The sequence below is a fragment of the Salmo salar genome, chromosome 13 (assembly GCF_965601325.2).
Source record: "Salmo salar chromosome 13, fSalSal1, whole genome shotgun sequence".
In the NCBI taxonomy this organism is placed as follows: Eukaryota; Metazoa; Chordata; class Actinopteri; order Salmoniformes; family Salmonidae; genus Salmo; species Salmo salar.
The window spans coordinates 60,658,300-60,677,360 of record NC_138303.1 but is presented as its reverse complement, the minus strand read 5'-3'; the positions used below and the strand labels follow the sequence as shown (position 1 = coordinate 60,677,360).

The window sequence follows — 19,061 nt, the reverse complement described above, 5'->3', positions numbered from 1 at the left end:
ACCTCCCATCTGTTAAAAACACAGTGGCATAGCTGGAATTATATTTTCTTTTCTACAAGGCCTCTGCACAGGGACTGTCGGCTCATCTATTTTTTTATTTTTATAAAGGTCAGTGTGCAAATACACGTACAGCTTTCAAATTACACATTTCCTGTGTGTCCCCTTGGTGGGGTTTCAGTTTTTTTTCTCTGATCGCATTCTCAAGAACTGTTCTAGAGTAAAAGCCTATAATTTAGTGTACATAGGCAGTATAACCAGACTTGAATCTTCTGTTATTCAAGAAGCCCAGGTTATTTACAACAACAACTCCCTTAAGAGTGAGTGGTCAGGTACAGCCCAGTGTTCAAGCACTCATACCACTTCTCACTGTTTATTTCTACTTTTGGTACTGTTAAGATGGGAGATTTACGTTTTCTGCAAAAATGGAAAGGCAGGTGGAAGGGGGAGAAGGTGAGCAACTTGTCTGTTGGCCCTGCATTACACCACAAACTGGTTATAGAAAATTGTGCTAAATTTAAACTGGTATAGTTATTTATTTAAGGACCAAAAAATCGACAGCTGCCATACAGGTTGCAAAATAGTTGGGAGGATTTTATGTACCAATTCCATGGCACATGGTTTATGAACTGATACACAAAACAACGGCGGATTCAAATCTTAGTTTTTCAATTTTAAATTATACAAAATTCTTGCAACCAATAGTATGTTTTTTATTTTTATACACTACCGTTCAAAAGTTTTAGAACACCTACTCATTCAAGGGTTTTTCTTTTTTTTAAATATTTTTCTACATTGTAGAGTAACAGTGAAGATATCTAAACTATGAAATAACACATGGAATCATGTAGTAACCAAAAAAGTGTTAAAAGAAATCAAAATATGTTTGAGGTTCTTCAAACAGCCCCCCTTTGCCTTGATGACAGCTTTGCACCCTCTTGGCATTCTTTCAACCAGCTTCACCTGGAATGCTTTTCCAACAGTCTTGAAGGACTTCCCACATGCTGAGCACTTATGTTCTGCTTTTTTTTTCCCATCTCAATTTGGTTGAGGTCAGGGGATTGTGGAGGCCAGGTCATCTGATGCAGCACTCATCACACTCCTTTTTGGTCAAATAACCCTTACACAGCCTGGAGGTGTCATTGTTCTGTTGAAAAACAAATGATAGTCTCACTAAGCGCAATCCTGATGGGATGGTGTATCGCTGCAGAATGCTGTGGTAGCCATGCTGGTTAAGTGTGCCTTGAATTCTAAATAAATCACTGACAGTGTCACCAGCAAAGCACCCCCACAGCATAAGACCACCACCTCCATGCTTCACGGTGGGAACTACACATGCGGAGACCATCCGTTCACCCACACCGCGTCTCACAAAGACATGGCGGATGGAACCAAACATCTCAAATTTGGACTCCATACCAAAGGACAGATTTCCACCGGTCTAATGTCCATTGCTTGTGTTTCTTGGCCCAAGCAGGTCTTTTCTTATTGGTGTCCTTTTAGTAGTGGTTTCCTTGCAGCAATTCAACCATGAAGGCCTGATTCATGCAGTCTCTGAACAGTTGATGTGTTTGTTACTTGAACTCTGAAGCATTTATTTGGGCTGCAATTTCTGAGGCTGGTAACTCTAGTGAACTTATCCTCTGCAGCAGAGGTAACACTGGGTCTTCCTTTCCTGTGGCGGTCTTCATTAGAGCCAGTTTCATAGCGCTTGATGGTTTTTGCAAGTGCATTTGAAGAAACGTTCAAAGTTCTTAATTTTCCACATTGACTGACCTTTATGTTTTAAAGTAATGATGAACTGTCATTTCTCTTTGCTTATTTGAGCTGACCTTGCCATAATATGGACTTAGCCCTATTTGATAAAAGACAATCTTCTGTATACCAACCCTACCTTGTCACAACACAACTGATGGTCTCAAACACAATAAGAAGGAAAGGAATTCCAAAAATGAACTTTTTAAAAAGGTACACCTGTTAATTGAAATGCATTCCAGGTGACTACCTCATGAAGCTAGTTGAGAGAATGCCAAGCGTGTGCAAAGCTGTCATCAAGGCAAAGGGTGGCTATTTGAAGAATCTCAAATATAAAATATATTATGATTTGTTTAACACTTTGTTTTTGGTTGCTACATGATTCCATATGTGTTATTTCATAGTTTTGATGTCACTATTATTCTACAATGTCGAAAATAGTAAAAAAGATAAACCCTTGAATGAACACACTCTGTGTCAAAAGTTTTAGAACACCTGCTCATTTAAGGGTTTTTCTTAGATAGAGAGATCACTTGTTTTGGTACTGCGCGTATGTAGGTTGTTTTTGGTCGCAGGTTCAGGAATGACTTAAGAATTGCAACATTTACCTGGAGCTAACTCCACAAATAATGATTTTTGAAAAGTCAGTCAATCAATAATGCTCTTAGTAAATAAACATTTTTGCTCTCTGTAGGAACTGAGAATGGAAAGGTTCCAAACTTTTGTGAAACATCACGGCGCAGTTGAAAAACATATAGAAATCAAAACCGGATGGTGTTCAGAGATGGATGGGAGGGGTTGAGGGGAGCTGAAGGGTGGGACTAAAATTAACAAAAATATGAACTAATATACTGTCTGTAAAATGTGTATGTAGAAGCCTAAGTATTGTTGTCCATTAGTTTACTCCAATTAGGGGAGGGATGATGGGGTTAGGCGAAAATAATAATGAAGGAACATTTGTAAAAATATATTTTTACCCAAAAATGGGCGATTGGATATTATGCAGATAATTACATAGAAGCCACAATCTATCAATCTGCAATATTAAAGCTAATCTACCCCCTAAAAATATATATTTAAAAAGATATTTGGATGTGTAGATGACGCATAAATAGAACTGTCGTACTTGGATATCATCACAAAAGAAGCATGTTCTAGTTTAGCCTCTCCCTCGCCACCCTCTCTACAGTGTCATAACTCGTACGTTCTGGGTGTGGATGAGGCATTCGATCATAAAACCACCACACAAACACTGGCACATCAAACTGAGAGCCTCTCCCTGGCTAAGGGCCAGTGCTGAGGGGATGACTAAAGATGTGTGATCCCTGGAGCATGCCAGTCTGACTGGGCGGGATGTCTCTGCTGACGACATGCTACAGACTGAACCAGCGGTTGGGCTGCGTGCCTCAAACCCCCCCCTTTTTTCACCCGGAGAGCAGGGGTGGCACATTCCGCTGCCCACCCGCTCTAGAGAGAGAGAGAGATCTGGTTTGGGAACAACCCGCTCTACAGTGTGAGAAATAGGGGGCCTTTTTAACATAGGGCTGCCATTAACACGCATGACTGCAGCCAGCCATGATAATGCTTTCATCTGGAAATCATCCCATGGTAAACCAATAAAGCTCTATTAACAGATGGGCATCGTGTTCAACTGCCAGGGCCAACGTAAAACCCTGCTGCACTGTCTGTGTCATCCGTATGCGTATATAATTTATACCTCGTCTGTCTCTCCTTGAGGCTCTGTCTTGACAAGGAGAGGAGAGGGCTCTCCGTGTAAAGGAATGCTGCAATGTTCTGTTGTTACCAAGCAGAGGCAGAAAGAGGCCATTAAACAGGAGGTGAATGTCAGTGTAGGATCATTGTTCTTGAGTCTATCCCGCACAGCTTCACTCTGTGTACAGTAAATCTGTCGTTATCATCTTGTTCACTTTCTCACTCCCTCTTTTCCACCGTCCCGGTGGACTTGCTGTACAACCTTGCATAGAGCAGTGTGTTGTCTGTCTTACTGTTCCCCTCCGTTCTGAATCACTCCTGAGGAAGTGTTATGTACCCATCTGTCACTGAAACGTTACTCATTTTCCAAGGTGTCACAAGGCATAATACTGCAGATTTTTGAACATGATGGAGAAAGCATGGCGGTCATTTTAAATACAAGTGACACACTATTTAATACCCAGGAGATTGGTTAAATGAGGTTGTAAATCACTGTCGGTGTCGGTGCACAGTTGAATAAACTTAAGTCAATGTCTCCTAGGTGCTGCCTCAGCCAGTTTCCTTGTATATCTAATAGTGTTTGCCGGTTCACACGCCAGTATCGGCTCAACTTAACTTGCCCGACTGAGCCGTCAGTGGCAGGAATTCAAAAAGGGCTTAGCCAGTGAAACTACATCTTTTAACAGGCATCAATTAACAAATTTCTCTCCAAAAGGAGGTGGATTATGACATATCCTATAGAACATCTGGGAATATTGCTCAATGTCCTTTTCACTGAACCCATAACACAGCCATCTCAAAGAATTGGTAGTTGTGTACGGTGGATGTCAACCCTCCGAGCTCTATTGGGCTGTACACCGGATGTGTTTTGTGGCTGCCTACACTCTGTTGACGGAGCTGTGTGAGTAGGTGGTGGAAGAATGCGGTATGTACAACATTTGCGTGAGCGCGTGTACGTTTTTGTGTGTGCGTACATGTGCAGCCCGTACAGGCTGTAGATCTGACCAGTTGGACCAGATCTTTCACCAGTGCAACGTTGCTCACGTCATGAGGAAACAATCCCTCAAAGTGGGGGAAGTTACCGACCTAGCAGCAATAGATAGTCATCATTACATTCCCTTAAAAATGACCTGGTGTCACACGTAAATCTGACTAAGCCTTTAGGTGTTCACCGCCGCCTTAATCCTATGTACTGTACATAGCTTGTCATCCACATCTGAATTATTTGTTGACTGGTGGATTGGCAGGGATTTAGAAAACTGGAAGGCCAGGTTATTGAGGTTAAAACCTATGCTAACACATGACCTCACAAAACCTATTTTTAATATCATAAGAGGCCCTTGTTTTACTGTGACGACATGGGCACCTCCCTCGGAATGAAGGTTGGTACACCATCCCCAGCTGTGTGTGTCTAGATGTACAGTAACAAGCCACCGTTTTGTCCTCCATTTTGTTCAGTACGAAACTCCTCCACCCTGTCCAGCAGGGTTTGCCACTGCTTTGACAATGGTGTCATAGCATAGGGGTGAGTGAATGGGTTGAATAGGGCATTTTGTGTTATGTTAACACAAGACGTACATCTGTGTTTGCCCAATCAGCAGGGAATTATGTAACCGTGAGATCACAGGGCAGGTATGCATGCAATTGAGGTCTCACAAGCCTTCTGAGTGCCCAAGACCAAACACATTGCACGCCGAACTCCTGGCTTGTAAGTTACAGTTAATGTACCACAGTGACCCTCTAGAGTCGTGGAATATTATTAAAACACTTATTTATACTCTGGCTTAGTGATAGGCCCCCGTTGACTTGCATGACTCATTCATAAGTAGCCTTTGAAAGTACAGTGTGGAGGGACTTTAAATTATGTATCTAAGTGTGTATCTGTGTGTGTGTGTGTGTGAGAGGAGGAAATAAGGATTACGTTTTTGGCAGCTGGATAAAGTCTCTCTGATAGGACATTTTTCAGACTTTTCAGTGGGCCTTTTCCCTCTTGCTGTTTCTCCTCAGCAGTGCTGGTATTTGGTTATGTGTGTTGGAAGGCTGTGGAGTTAGTGACCATCTCGTCCGTCGCTAAACACACTGACTGTAGTCCTGCACGGCCACGGTGTGTTCCTCTTTCACTGACACGAGGCAGTACAGAGTGTTTGAGAAGGCTTTCGCCACAGGTGTCAGAGACTGGAGTGTACAACTAGAAAGGGAGATGTTGGTTTCTCTCCTGTTGACTGGGCAGTGTCAGCCCGTCTGCTGACATGTCTAAGTGCTTTCTTTTTATTAGACAGATTGACTGGGTTCTAAGAGGCCTCACTTCCCAGAACTCTTGTTTGTCTGTCTCCCCCTCTTCTCTTGAGTTCAAATCTTCTCCCCCGGGTGATACAAGACCTATTCTCTGCTGTATCTCAGTGATGTTGAAAACAGTTAGGCTACCACCTGTCACTTCTGTGGACCTTCCCTCTTGTCTCCTCTCAGCCCCCTCTTTTTTTCCCCTTTTTTTCTTTACCACTCGTCCTGTTCTTTGGCAGTCTTTTTTTGTTGTTGAAGCGATCACAGTTACACACGATGAGGTTCTAACGTCTACCTTCTGACTTTGATGTTGATAGTTCTGTAGAAAATGTTATTTTTACATTCCGTGGAATCCCTCCTCCCTGTTAGGATGTTTTGTATGTAGTTTGCATTTCTGGAGAAGTTTTTGTGCTCCATTGGAATTTCCTGAGGATAAACTGTAAATCACAAATCTGCTTCCTCTTCCTCCTCACAGATCATGATCGAGTTCTGCCCTGGAGGAGCCGTAGACGCTACTATGTTAGGTAAGGAGACATGCACTACTGTAGGCCGGGTAGTCCTTTATAGGTGTGTACTCTATAATATGTGCTCTGTCCCTTGGAACATTGTTTTCCTAAGCTCCACACCTCTCCCGTTTTTTTATGTTTCACATTCCGTACCTGCGGCCGTAGCTGCAACTGCCATGGCACTGTTGCTCTTAAGGATATTGCTTTATTATGAAAGAATTAGCGAACGGGGCCAAGTGATGTCTCGTTGTTATGGGTCTGCCATTGTAACAAGGTACTAGGGGCAGACCGAGGAGACCCACACACTGTGGGAAATACCCCTGCGCTGTTCTTCCTTTGATAATCCAGCTCCTCATACAGCAGTTGCTGGCCCCAAATACAACTAACTAAACATGGAGAGAATAGGAAAAAGTCCTGTTTTTAGCATGTAAATGTTTTATCAGAGCCAATTTACGCTCTCGGGGCAGTAGCCATTTAAGACGACTTACAGCTTGTACTGGCAGCAGCTCCATCTGCCTCATGGGAAATACTCAGGTGTCCCAACGAACCCACCTTGCCTTTTTTATAGGGACTTTGGTTCTCAGTTAAAGTTGTTGTACCATTTTCCTGTTGAGGTAAAACCTTAGCCATTGATGTCACTGCGTTAAAGTGATGTCAGTTTCCCCTAACCTGTGTCCTCCCCTCTCTCTGGTCTGCAGAGCTGGACCGGGGCCTGATGGAACCTCAGATCCAGGTGATCTGCAGACAGACGCTGGAGGCCCTGGTCTACCTCCACAGCATCAAGATCATCCACAGAGACTTGAAGGCCGGGAACATCCTCCTCACCCTGGAGGGAGACATCAAGCTAGGTGAGACCATCTTCTCCCTCCACAATGTTTTACTCATATAATGTACTCCTCTTCTAGAACACTGAGACCTCATGTTTCCAGAATACTACAACCAATTTTCTCCTCATTGGATCTTCTAGATTCCACAGCACTTAGCCATCCTCCTTAATCTTCCTCTATGCCCCTTTCCTATCAACTGTCTATCCCTCAGACCAGGGCTGTTATCCACCTTAAAACGAAAATGATTTTGAATAATTCTCCAATAAGCAACAAAGACTTCTCATTGGACAGTGTGTAATGGTCACGTTGTCTTTGGGGTTAGATTGTAGGTCAGCAAGTGCGGGGTGGGAATGTTTACATGAATGTTGCGAACGCACAACCAACCCACTTAGAAGACATCCTTCCCTGAGACATCACCGAAGAATAAAATGTGAGAAGTGTGGGAAAACGGCGTTCTGATATGTTTTTTTTTTCTGCTAAATGTGATTTGTTGCTAGTATTCTGAGTTTCAGCATTCCTGAAGTTCTTTGTGCTGAGGATTTGGGTCAAAACGGTTGATATCAGATTTTTGTTGAAGCACCACTTGCCTAACAACAACGCTGCTTTGTGGAGCCTACAGAATAATAGCTTTTAATAAATGTCAGTTGGAGAGAAACTGAGGAGCAGGATATAGAAATGTACTGTACTCTACAGGGCTGCCCGATAACTCCCGTGAACTTTTTAGAACCCTCTGTGGACTTCCCTTTTCAGCTTCTTTTTGACCAGGCCTCGGCATGGGCCTCGGGGCCCCGTTCAGAAACTTCGTACAGTCTGACTGATCCTTCATGTTACAAGGCCCTCTTCAATGCCCTTAAATATTTCCGCAAGCACAGACACCAGAGCTTTGACTTAATGACTGCCTTTGGAGTCATTAAGTCAGTCCAGTCGGTCTCAGAAAAACCTCTCTTGCTGCTTAACAGAGAGCTTTTAACAAGTTATCCAAATACGGCCGACATGTACAACACACTTCTGACTTGTCGTACGGAGCTAGTCTGTTATGCCTTTTTCCTTGAAGTTTTCTGTTTCACAGATTTAGAGCATTTTAGATTTGTTCGTCAGGTGGGAGACCCATGGTATCTATTTAATCACACAGATGGGGAAAGTTATTGAATATTTTGCTCCTAGTTTATAGGGTATTCCCATTCATCTTTCATTGACAAGTGATTGGCCCCTTAAGAATTCCTCAAGGTTTAACAGGAAACTGACACCTTTCTTGTCTGGGGAAATTTGGGATATTGTGCCTGTTCAGTAAGTTGAATGTCAGCTTTGCATCTCCCCTCAATGATGTCATGGCAGTTTACGGTGTGGAAACAAATATGATGCTGAAACGTGACAACGGGAGTGTATGATAGGAAGACTAGTCTGCTCTGCGATGGATTTGATATGTTTATACTAGTCACAATAAACAATGTGGTAGTCTTTTGAATATTTTATCGAACAAAAGCTATGCTTTTGGAAATGGACGCCTGGCTCCAATGGAAGCCGTCTCTAAGTGCCGGTTGTGTTCAGTGATTTTGAAGGAAATAAGCGCCCGGGCTATTCATTGTTTTACGGTATTCCTCCCCCGAAAGAAGATATCAGGTTATAACACTGGCCCATTAATCATTCTCTCTACCAAGAAATTGAATTAAAAAAAAAAAAAACTTTTCTTTGTGCTTGCAGCGGATTTTGGGGTGTCAGCGAAAAATACCAAAACCCTACAAAGAAGGGACTCTTTCATAGGAACACCATACTGGTAAGTACTGGTACATACACATGAAAACAGTAATGTAAATGGGTGCCTGCCACTGTGTGCGTCCCAAATGGCCCCTTATTCCCTTTTTTTATAAAGCACTACTTTTGACCAGGGCCCATGGGTGCCATTTTGAGTGCAGTGTTTAATGGGATTGCGGTGGTACTGCATGACGAAGTTAAGAACATCCTTCCTGCTACCCATGACACCTTGTTGAACCACTTGTTATGTCCTGCTTGGTATCCTAAGAGCATTCCTTACAGTAGTGCTCAGTCGTTATGTTTTGATCGTAACCTTTTACAAGGCTCTTGTGAAAGCTGATATGTATTGTTCTGGACCTTGTGCTCTGGCTTGTCCTCCGATCATGGTTGGGTTGAAGTTAACGATTGACCAGAGCAGGTCTCATCCAAGGCAATGAATGTCATCTGAAATGTCCTCTCAGTCAACCTGCCCAGGTGTTGCACATTGTTCACTAGCTTCATAAATGAGTAACAGATGGGATTTCACTCTATGTATTTTACTGTGAATGTGAAGCCAAGCAGTATACTATTTCTGAAGATTATGTAATATGTCACTTTTGATCATAGGCAAACACTGGATAGGCCTCTATCGCCAGAGCTCAGGTTGAAGTGTATAGGCCTACTATTCACTTGGTCTGTAAACATAGCTCAATCAAATGTGTGTTGACATGTCAAACACAAAATATATATGTGCACCAGATTTGGCATTTAGAGGTTAACCATTTGTCCTCTATTGTGCTATATTGTATTACAGGATGGCTCCGGAGGTGGTGATGTGTGAGACCATGAAGGACGCTCCGTATGACTACAAGGCTGACATCTGGTCCCTTGGTATCACCCTGATCGAGCTGGCCCAGATCGAGCCCCCGCACCATGAACTCAACCCCATGAGGGTCCTGCTGAAGATAGCCAAGTCTGAGCCCCCTACCCTGGAGCAGCCCAACAAGTGGTAAGACCCAGAGGGGGGTGATGATGTATAGGTCCAAACCCTAGGCCAAAAGCCAGTGACGATAGATAGGACTTTGGGTGTGCATAGCTGTGGCTTTTCTAATCAGTTTGAGGCGGTGCGTTCCATCGCTCAGTAGATGCAAGAGCTTGGGCCTATATTCTCTAGGTGCCAAGAGCTATACTCCAGATGGGAAGAGCATTCCTAGTGAAAGCTTTATTTTTCTAAGGAAATACAGTGCCTTCAAAGTATTCACACCCCTTGACTTTTTCCGCATTTATAACCCGTTTCAAGAAGCTAGGCGTATGTTGCACATCACTACTTCACAGGAGAGGTATTTCAACGCTTTATTATTATTATTATAATTTTTTTTAAATCAAAATGCATTTTTTGGGCAGAAATGCCTTGTAGAACATGTGAACTTCCATGTGCCTTAATAACAAACTTTTATGCCATCTGTAAATACGAATACAATTATTAAATTCCGAGCCTAGTTGGTTTAGCCACTGAAAAATACCGGAATTTTCCCACTAGCCATGACTGGCTGAGGATAATGAATGGGCTGGACATATTGAGAGATGAGTTCGAATTGGTCTGCCATGTCTGTAACGTGAGCTGCTCAGTATGTGTAAATAATTCTTCCTACCTCAGCTTTTTTGAAAGATATAATGTTAGCTATAGAGACCTGACAAAGTGTTGCTACTGCCCTCAAAGATCAGCGGGATGGACAAACGTTACTTTCTGCACATGGTTGACCGCAGTGACTTGACACAACAACGGGCCAAACAAGCTGTAGCTAGCTACAAACCAAACGGAAAAGACACGCTGCCGTGACGTGTTCATCCATGTACACGGCTAAGAGTCTAGCTACACTTTCAGATATTATATCTTTCTAATTTTGCCAATCATTTTCATTGCAAGTTAAAGCATACTGTTAGCTAGCTAGCTAGCGAACGTTAGCTAGTTAACGTTATGTGTATGATCTGTGTAGTAATATTATTTGTATCTCAGAGCCATTTGCATTGCTTGTTATAGTTTAATGTTAACTAGCTAGCTAACATTGAACCTATTTGGTTAGCTTTAGCCACCTGCATATTTATACTCAAGCATTTCATGGATGGTGGCTAGCTATGACAATCTGTTTGTACTGTAGCTATGGGTTGGGATTGTGGATCATTGTTTAGCTAGCTACATGTCTAAACAAAAGACTCCACTTCGCAAGAGAATGATTACATGACCCATCAAGTTAGCCAGGTGTGTCTAGGGGTGATTACGGCCCTCTATTGTATTTCATGAACATGTGGACATGTCTAGACAATAGTGATCCAACCACTTAGCTAGATGTGGCTGGGGGGTGGTTATAGAATTGATTTCAGTGTCTGGGTAAGCATGATATAATAATTATAAAATATGTATACAATATCTTTATATTGACACGTTCAAAGTCAGATTAGGATCTAGGCCAATGACTAGATAGTGTATTTTTACTTGGGGCTAAAGGTTAAGAGGGTGTGAACGATGCTGAGTAAGTGTAGACAAAGAAGAGCTCTCCAGTAGCTGTACCAAAACATTCAACGGCCATTTTCTCAAAAGTTGAGTTACAAGTTTATCAACTTTCAAAGCAGAATTACTTCCCCATTGTTCCTCAACTGCAGTGTACGCTATACCATTTTCTAGTCTCTCTACTTTTATCCAATGTAAAAAAAACCTAAAAAAACATGATTTTGAAATGTTGCTACATAGGACCGAATCTAGGTGGTGGGTCAAATATTGTTGTTACAGTGGATTCAAATTGATTTAATTGTCCTATTTTTTTTTTTTTGGTCAACGATCTACAGAAGTGATCTTGATTTAGATAAGTATCCAATACAGTGATTAGTTGTCTTTCTGGGTGAGTTTTCCACACCTGGTTTGTGTTATGTTTGTCCATTTTATTATTTTCTAAATTCTTCACGCTCTATCAAATTGGTTGTTGATCATTGCTAGACAACAATTTTCAGATCTTGCCATAGATTTTCAAGCAGATTTAAGTCAATTTTGCTTAGTAACAGTTTTAACTGTCTTCTTGGTAAGCAAATCATGTATATTTGGCCTTGTGTTTTAGGTTATTGTCCTGCTGATGGGTGAATTCATTTTGCCTGTGCTTAGCTCCATTCCCTTTAAAAAATTTTATCCTGAAAAAACTCCCCAGTCCATAAGGATTACAAATACACCCATAGCATGACGCAGCCACCAATATGTTTGCAAATATGAAGAGTAGTTCTCCGTAATATGTTGTATTGGATTTGCCCCAAACAGTTTTTGTCCTGGATACAAAGTGCTATTTGCCAATTGTTTGGGCAGTATCACTTTAGAACCTTGATGCAAACAGGATGCATATTTTGGAATAATTTTTTTATTCTGTACAGGCTTCCTTTTCACTCTGTCAATTATATTAATATTGTGGTGTAACTACAATGTTGATCCATGCTCAGTTTTATCCTATCACAGCCATTAAACTCTGAGTCTGTTCTGTTATAGCCTCAGCTTGTCAAGATGTTGTGTAGTGAAAAATACCACCACCCTATCTCCCTCTTTCTGTCTTCCTTTGATTAATGTTCCCGGAATTCTGTGTTTAAGGTCACAGGAGTTTAAGGATTTCCTGAAAAAGTCGTTGGATAAGAATCCGGAGAGTCGGCCAAACGCAGCCCAGCTCCTGGAGGTAAGACGGTCACACTATACTCTAGCTCGGCCTCTTTGATGTATGAGGACGGTTTTCCCTTATCTCATTCTTCACAGGTCCATGTTCTTATCCTCCCAAACATCAGCTTTTTCAGACACGAGGAATAGGGAGATGATACAATGGGCAAATGAGCAGTAACATACAGAGGGCATTTTGGAGCTGGAGGGAGAAAGAGAGCACAAGGAAATAAGAGATGAGGCGTCTATTAAAATGCAGAACCCACTACTTCCTGTCTGGGTTTGAAAGCAGGGGGGATTGCTAGCAATTTGTATTACTGTTTCCAGTGAATGGCTGAATGGCACTTTGGGATTTTTTTCTCCATATTCTGGACAATTACAGGGGCCGAGTATCCTGGCCAAAAGCCTGCTGGGAGTTTAAAGAGCACCGGAGAGCGACAGGAGTGGTCACGTTCGGTGCCACACTGTAGGTTTTGATCTCTATCATACCACTGCTGTTTTTAACTCCAGCGAGATGGCGTTGATGGGAATGAGACGCCTTGAACAGCAGCCAACAGCACCCGCTGTGGCTTATTGGCATGCATTGTGACACGGGGAGGAGGCCTTGGGGGTTACTTGGTCTGTGGATCACTCATTGATTGAGATTGTTGGAAGTGTAGTTTATTTACATCCATTATTCCAGTCAACACTTGGACGGTGTCCATGTGCGATAGTATGTGTCAGGGGACAAACATAAGTCTAGTCAATGCGACTGTAGCTATTCCTCTCTCCTACTCTGTTATGTCCTGTCCATGGCCTCCTCATCCCATGTGGGGGAATGTTGTATACATGTTGTCTACACAACCACATGATGAAGTATCATAATTCACCACAGCCGTGACCATTGGGCCCTAACTACAGATTTAGGATCAGATTACCAAAACCCAAATCCCAACGTTAACCATTAGGAAGAACAAACAATAACTTGCCCTGGACCAGAGGTTAAGAATAACTTCACCTAACTCCAGCCATTCTGTGCCGGCCATGTGGTTCACATTGAAGCATTTCAGACCAGCCGTCCAGACCAGACCAGCCCCTCCCTGACAAACATCTGAGGGAGCTGTTAAGCTGGGCTGAGCCACGGCTGGATCAAACATGGCTGGGAACTAATGCTGGTCCGTTTGCTTTCTTCACCCAGTGAACATTTTGCTTAGTGTAGCAGTGTTGGTCCAGGCTCAGTTTTCATAGTAAATCTGTTGAAGCTGGAGGGGCAGAGTAAAGTCTGAGTAGGAGTGCTGATCTCGGCTCAGCCTTGCCTTTTTTTCATAATGAATGTACATTACATAGACGAGGGAACTGATCCTAGATCAGCACTCCTACTCCAAGATGCTTTATGAATACTAGCCCTGAGTTGTGACCCTCCTTTGTGAGACAGGGCATGGGGAGAGGGTCTCATGGGGTCTCCGAGGTGCTGCGGTGTGATATGTGTTGAATCAACTGAATTACCACTACCTCCCAGAAAAGGATTCACTGTTTAGTTGAGCCGGAAACCAAACCTGTGTTTTTTTTATAACGGTGATAGAGCTAGCTTCCATGTATACCCAGGAAGTGTTGCTGCAACGTTCCAAAGAGTGTCTGAATTAGAGGTCGACCGATTAATCGGAATGGCCGATTTCAAGTTTTCATAACAATCGGTATTTAAAAAAAATAAATAAATAACTTTTTACACCTTTATTTGACTAGGCAAGTCAGTTAAGAACATTCTTATTTTCATTGACGGTCTAGGAACGGTGGGTTAACTGCCTTGTTCAGGGGCAGAATGACAGATTTTTACCTTGTCAGCTCGGGGATTCAATCTTGCAACCTAACGGTTAACTAGTCCAACGCTCTAACCACCTGCTTTACATTGCACTCCACGAGGAGCCTGCCTGTTATGCGAATGCAGTAAGAAGCCAAGGTAAGTTGCTAGCTAGCATTAAACCTATTAAAAAAAAAAAAATCTATCAATCATAATCACTAGTTAACTACACATGGTTGATGATATTACTAGTTTATCTAGCCTGTCCTGCGTTGCATATAATCGATGCGGTGCGCATTCGTGAAAAAGGACTGTCATTGCTCCAATGTGTACCTAACCATATACATCAATGTCTTTCTTAAAATCAATACACAAGTATATATTTTTAAAGCTGCATATTTAGCTAAAAGAAATCCAGGTTACCAGGCAATATTAACCAGGTGAAATTGTGTCACTTCTCTTGCGTTCATTGCATGCAGAGTCAGGGTATATGCAACAGTTTGAGCCGCCTGGCTCGTTGCGAACTAATTTGCCAGAATTTTACGTAATTATGACGTAACATTGTGCAATGTAACGGGAATATTTAGACTTAGGGATGCCACCCGTTAAATAAAATACGGAACGGTTCCGTATTTCACTGAAAGAAAAAACGTTTTGTTTTCGAGAGTTTCCGAATTCGACCATATTAATGACCTAAGGCTCGTATTTCTGTGTGTTTATTATATTATAATTAAGTCTATGATTTGATATTTGATAGAGCAGTCTGACTGAACGGTGGTAGGCACCAGCAGGCTCGTAAGCATTCATTCAAACAGCACTCGTGCGTTTTGCCAGCAGCTCTTCGCAATGCTTCAAGCATTGCGCTGTTTATGACTTCAAGCCTATCAACTCCCAAGATTAGACTGGTGTGACCGATGTGAAATGGCTAGCTAGTTAGCGGTGTGTGCGCTAATAGCGTTTCAAACGTCACTCGCTCTGAGACTTGGAGTAGTTGTTCCCCTTGCTCTGCATGGGTAACGCTGCTTCAAGGGTGGCTGTTGCCGACGTGTTCCTGGTTCGAGCCCAGGTAGGAGCGAGGACCGGGACGGAAGCTATACTGTTAACACTGGCAATACTAAAGTGCCTATAAGAACATCCAATAGTCAAAGGTGTATGAAATACAAATCGTATAGAGAGAAATAGTCCTATAATTCCTATGACTACAACCTAAAACTTCTTACCTGGGAATATTGAAGACTCATGCTAAAAGGAACCACCAGCTTTCATATGTTCTCATGTTCTGAGCAAGGCACTTAAACGTTAGCTTTCTTACATGGCACATATTGCACTTTTACTTTCTTCACCAACACTTTGTTTTTGCATTATTTAAAACAAATTGAACATGTTTCATTATTTATTTGAGGCTAAATTGATTTTATTGATCTATTATATTAAGTTAAAATAAGTGTTCATTCAGTATTGTTGTAATTGTCATTATTACAAATAAACCAAAAAAATGGGCCGTTTTAAAAATTACTTTTTTTTTTTTTTTTCTTTTTTTTTAATGTTTATTTTTTATTTATTTTTTATTTTTTGTATTTATTTTTTTATAAAAAAAAAAAATTGGTATCGGCTTTTTTTTGGGTCCTCCAGTAATCGGTATCGGCGTTGAAAAATCATAATCGGTTGACCTCTAGGCTGAATCAGTTCTGTTGGAGTGCCAGTGAGCCAAGTCCATAAGTCTTAGTGAGGTGTTTCAAATGCGTCTCACTGCTTTCCTTGATACTCCAGACACTGCGTTGTGGTGTTCAAGTGCAGCACTTTGCCTGGGTGTTTTTCCTCTCCTGTGTGATGGCTGGCACTCTGCTTTCCCTGAGTCATTGTTGACTTGATGCATTTTCTGTCATTGGAGAAGTTTAAAGCTATCGCTAATGCTATCCACACGGATGGAGGCAGCCCAGAGGGTCCCTTTCTGCCTCAGCCACACTCCTGTCACTTGCCTACCTGCCTGTGCCAGCTGGGCCAATTAAATTAGCCATTGTTCAAATCACCTGAATAATGGATGCTTGCTCTTTTATTTTTGCTGCACTTCAATTTTCACAGCCTTGTTTGTGGCTGTCAAATTATCCCCTCTCAAGCCTGCTCCTATTATTACGCTAATTAAATGATTCTTATTACGTTTTTTGCCCTGTCTTTTCTAGGAACTTGGTATTATAAACACATGAGGATTTGGGGTTATCTTCATTGTTTCATCAGGTTGAGCTCATACCCTGGCCTCATGGATGGTTGCTACTGTTTCTACTGTTTAGAAACGGCCATGAGTAGATACAGGTGGCAGATTAAGTTTCTCTCTCCTGTGAAAGTACCTTTTTCCCCTGTTTGCTTTCTATGCCCCTGTCAATCAAGTGTTGTTCTATGGGTGTAACATGGTTGTCCTGACCTCCTCCCTGTGCCCCCAGCACCCCTTTGTCTGCTCGGTGAAGACCAACAGACCCTTGCGAGAGCTGGTTGCCGAGGCGAAGGCTGAAGTCATGGAGGAAATCGAGGACAATCGAGAGGAAGGAGAGGAGGACACCGCTGAGCTCTCAGTCCCAGTGGTAAGACCCTTCTACTGCTCTCTCTCTCTCCTTTCCCGCATTCCTTTTATCCTATATCCTTCTCTCTTACAATGAACTTTCACATCTGTTCTTAGCAGTGGCGTTTTCCTATTGTTTCCTGAAGTTCTCGTTTCACGTAGGCCTCAAAGTAGTTTGGCTTATACAACCAAGACATATTCTGTTTAGCAGTCATTGTGGATGTGATATTGTGATATGTACATAGCCGAATTAAAGTACAGTACATCTACTTTTGGAATTTTCTATGTCTGACTTTTCTTTTGATAGTTTCTGCTAGCGTGCCCCACACCCCAGAATCTGCAGGTTCCTGTGTATGTGTGTGTGGTCTAGACTAGGGTTTCCCAAACTCGGTCCTGGTGTCCCCCCACCCTGGCTACATGTTTTGGTTTTGCCCTAGCACTACACAGCTGATTCAAATAATCAAAGTTTGATGATGATTATTTGAATCAGCTGTGTAGTGCTAGAGGGGGGGGAACAGGGGGCCCCCCCAGGACGGAGATTGGGAAACCCTGGTGTTGACTAAGCAGGGCAGCGCTCTCTAAAGTGTGGGGGTGTTTCTGTGGTGTTCGGATCGCCCACTGAGATGGGGGCGGAGGACATGCACACACTTCTCACTGAGAGGATAGAACACACACACTGAAGCACATTCTGCAGACGCTGATAGTCACACACTCCCTGGACGACCTCAAACTCCAGCTGCCATGGTCATTATGTCCCTGACGAGGACTCCATATGGTCTTTCTACTATTCAAACACAGATTAAGCCTAGTCCTGGACTAATGGAGAATCTCCATTTTTGAACATGGGTTTGAATTCAGGATTAGGCTTAATCTGCGTCCGGGAAATCGCCCCTAAAACATCTACTAATCAAACGCCTCCAGTTAACAGTTTTTTTCAGGTTGAGAGTAATGGGTTTATTGTACATGAATGTATGGGGGGACTGGATTAGAAAGTGAGGGGAGATCAGAGGGCACTAAATCACTGGTGCTCAAACAAAGAAACAGAATTTGGAACACTTGCTTTCACACACCCAGTTACCCACCGTTAAAAATGGATGCTGTTTGTTGTCCTGTACACTGGCACAAATATCACTTTACCACCTCTTGGGGGACTTCATTATTTAAAGTTTGACATGGTTCCTTTTCCACAGACATGACCCTTAGGTAAGCATATACACTTGCCTTTAAACTGTATGTTTTCCTAATCAAACAGTACTGAAGTTGGACATTTAGATTGGTAGGATTGTTTCTAGGTGATAATGAGTCATTCATAACTGTTATGTGATATGGACCGGAGGTCATTTCAGGTCAGTCATTTTGGATGGACCATAGCGGTCTTCATTATTGCTTCCCTTAGAGCATCAGTATAGTCAGCGGTCTGTCCTGTCCTCTTGCATTATAGCTACTGCTGACCCGCAGTCAAGAGATCAGCATGTTTCATTCCTGCGCTCACCTGACGGAAAACCCCCGCACACAACAAGTTGCCCAGGTGATAAAAAAAAAAAAGAAAATCACAAAAATGTAAGGAATTCCAGTAAGCCTAAAACTGATCTTTCTGGTTCATCCCCATTGTCTAAGTGAAAGACGGACAATTGATGGCAGCCGGGCTAGTTGAGCCTGATTTGTTGTCCCATTAGGCAGAGCATTAGCCTGGCCAAATGGGACGGGGCCGGGCGCATAGGTGTAGGCCACAGTTGATCAGAGTGATACAGCGTGTCAGATCGCTACTGTTTTAGATTTGTAGGCTGCCACAACATTTCTGTAAAGAGTTTTTGCTTTTGTCGGGAGTGAGTTATTATCCTGTTCGCTAAAATAATACTGGCGTGAAGTGAAGAGTGCGTGCTGCTTTCTATAGATGTGCACATGCCAGACCCGCAATTTCCGTAAATCTTTTGGTTCTCTCACACACACACACACACACACACACACACACACACACACACACACACCCTGCAGTACTCTGGTGAGAAAGACATTGGCTACAAGTTGTGTGCGAGTTGACGAATTATGAGGCAAGGCCATCTAAAAAAAAACAGTAAGACTACTTTGTCCCTGTTTTCAACACTTTTGTGTAATTTTGTATTAAACCGAATCTAAAGTGGTGGGGTTCTGCCCCACCTAATTGAAAAGTACTGGGGGCGAATGCCTGCTCGCCACACGTTTGCTGGCGGCCCTGAAACACACAGAGCGTAGCAGT

General features: G+C 42.6%; 1 protein-coding gene across 1 annotated transcript in view; it reads left to right on the top strand.

Annotated features, from left to right (window-relative positions):
• The window catches only part of LOC106567511 (serine/threonine-protein kinase 10), a 48,689-nt gene that overhangs the window by 16,088 nt on the left and 13,540 nt on the right, over window positions 1-19,061 (top strand). The window contains exons 3-8 of the mRNA XM_014136826.3: window positions 6,221-6,269; window positions 6,950-7,099; window positions 8,780-8,852; window positions 9,624-9,818; window positions 12,435-12,516; window positions 16,710-16,847. Coding sequence (XP_013992301.1) covers window positions 6,221-6,269; window positions 6,950-7,099; window positions 8,780-8,852; window positions 9,624-9,818; window positions 12,435-12,516; window positions 16,710-16,847 — 687 coding nt within the window. The remainder of the gene's footprint in view (window positions 1-6,220; window positions 6,270-6,949; window positions 7,100-8,779; window positions 8,853-9,623; window positions 9,819-12,434; window positions 12,517-16,709; window positions 16,848-19,061) is intronic.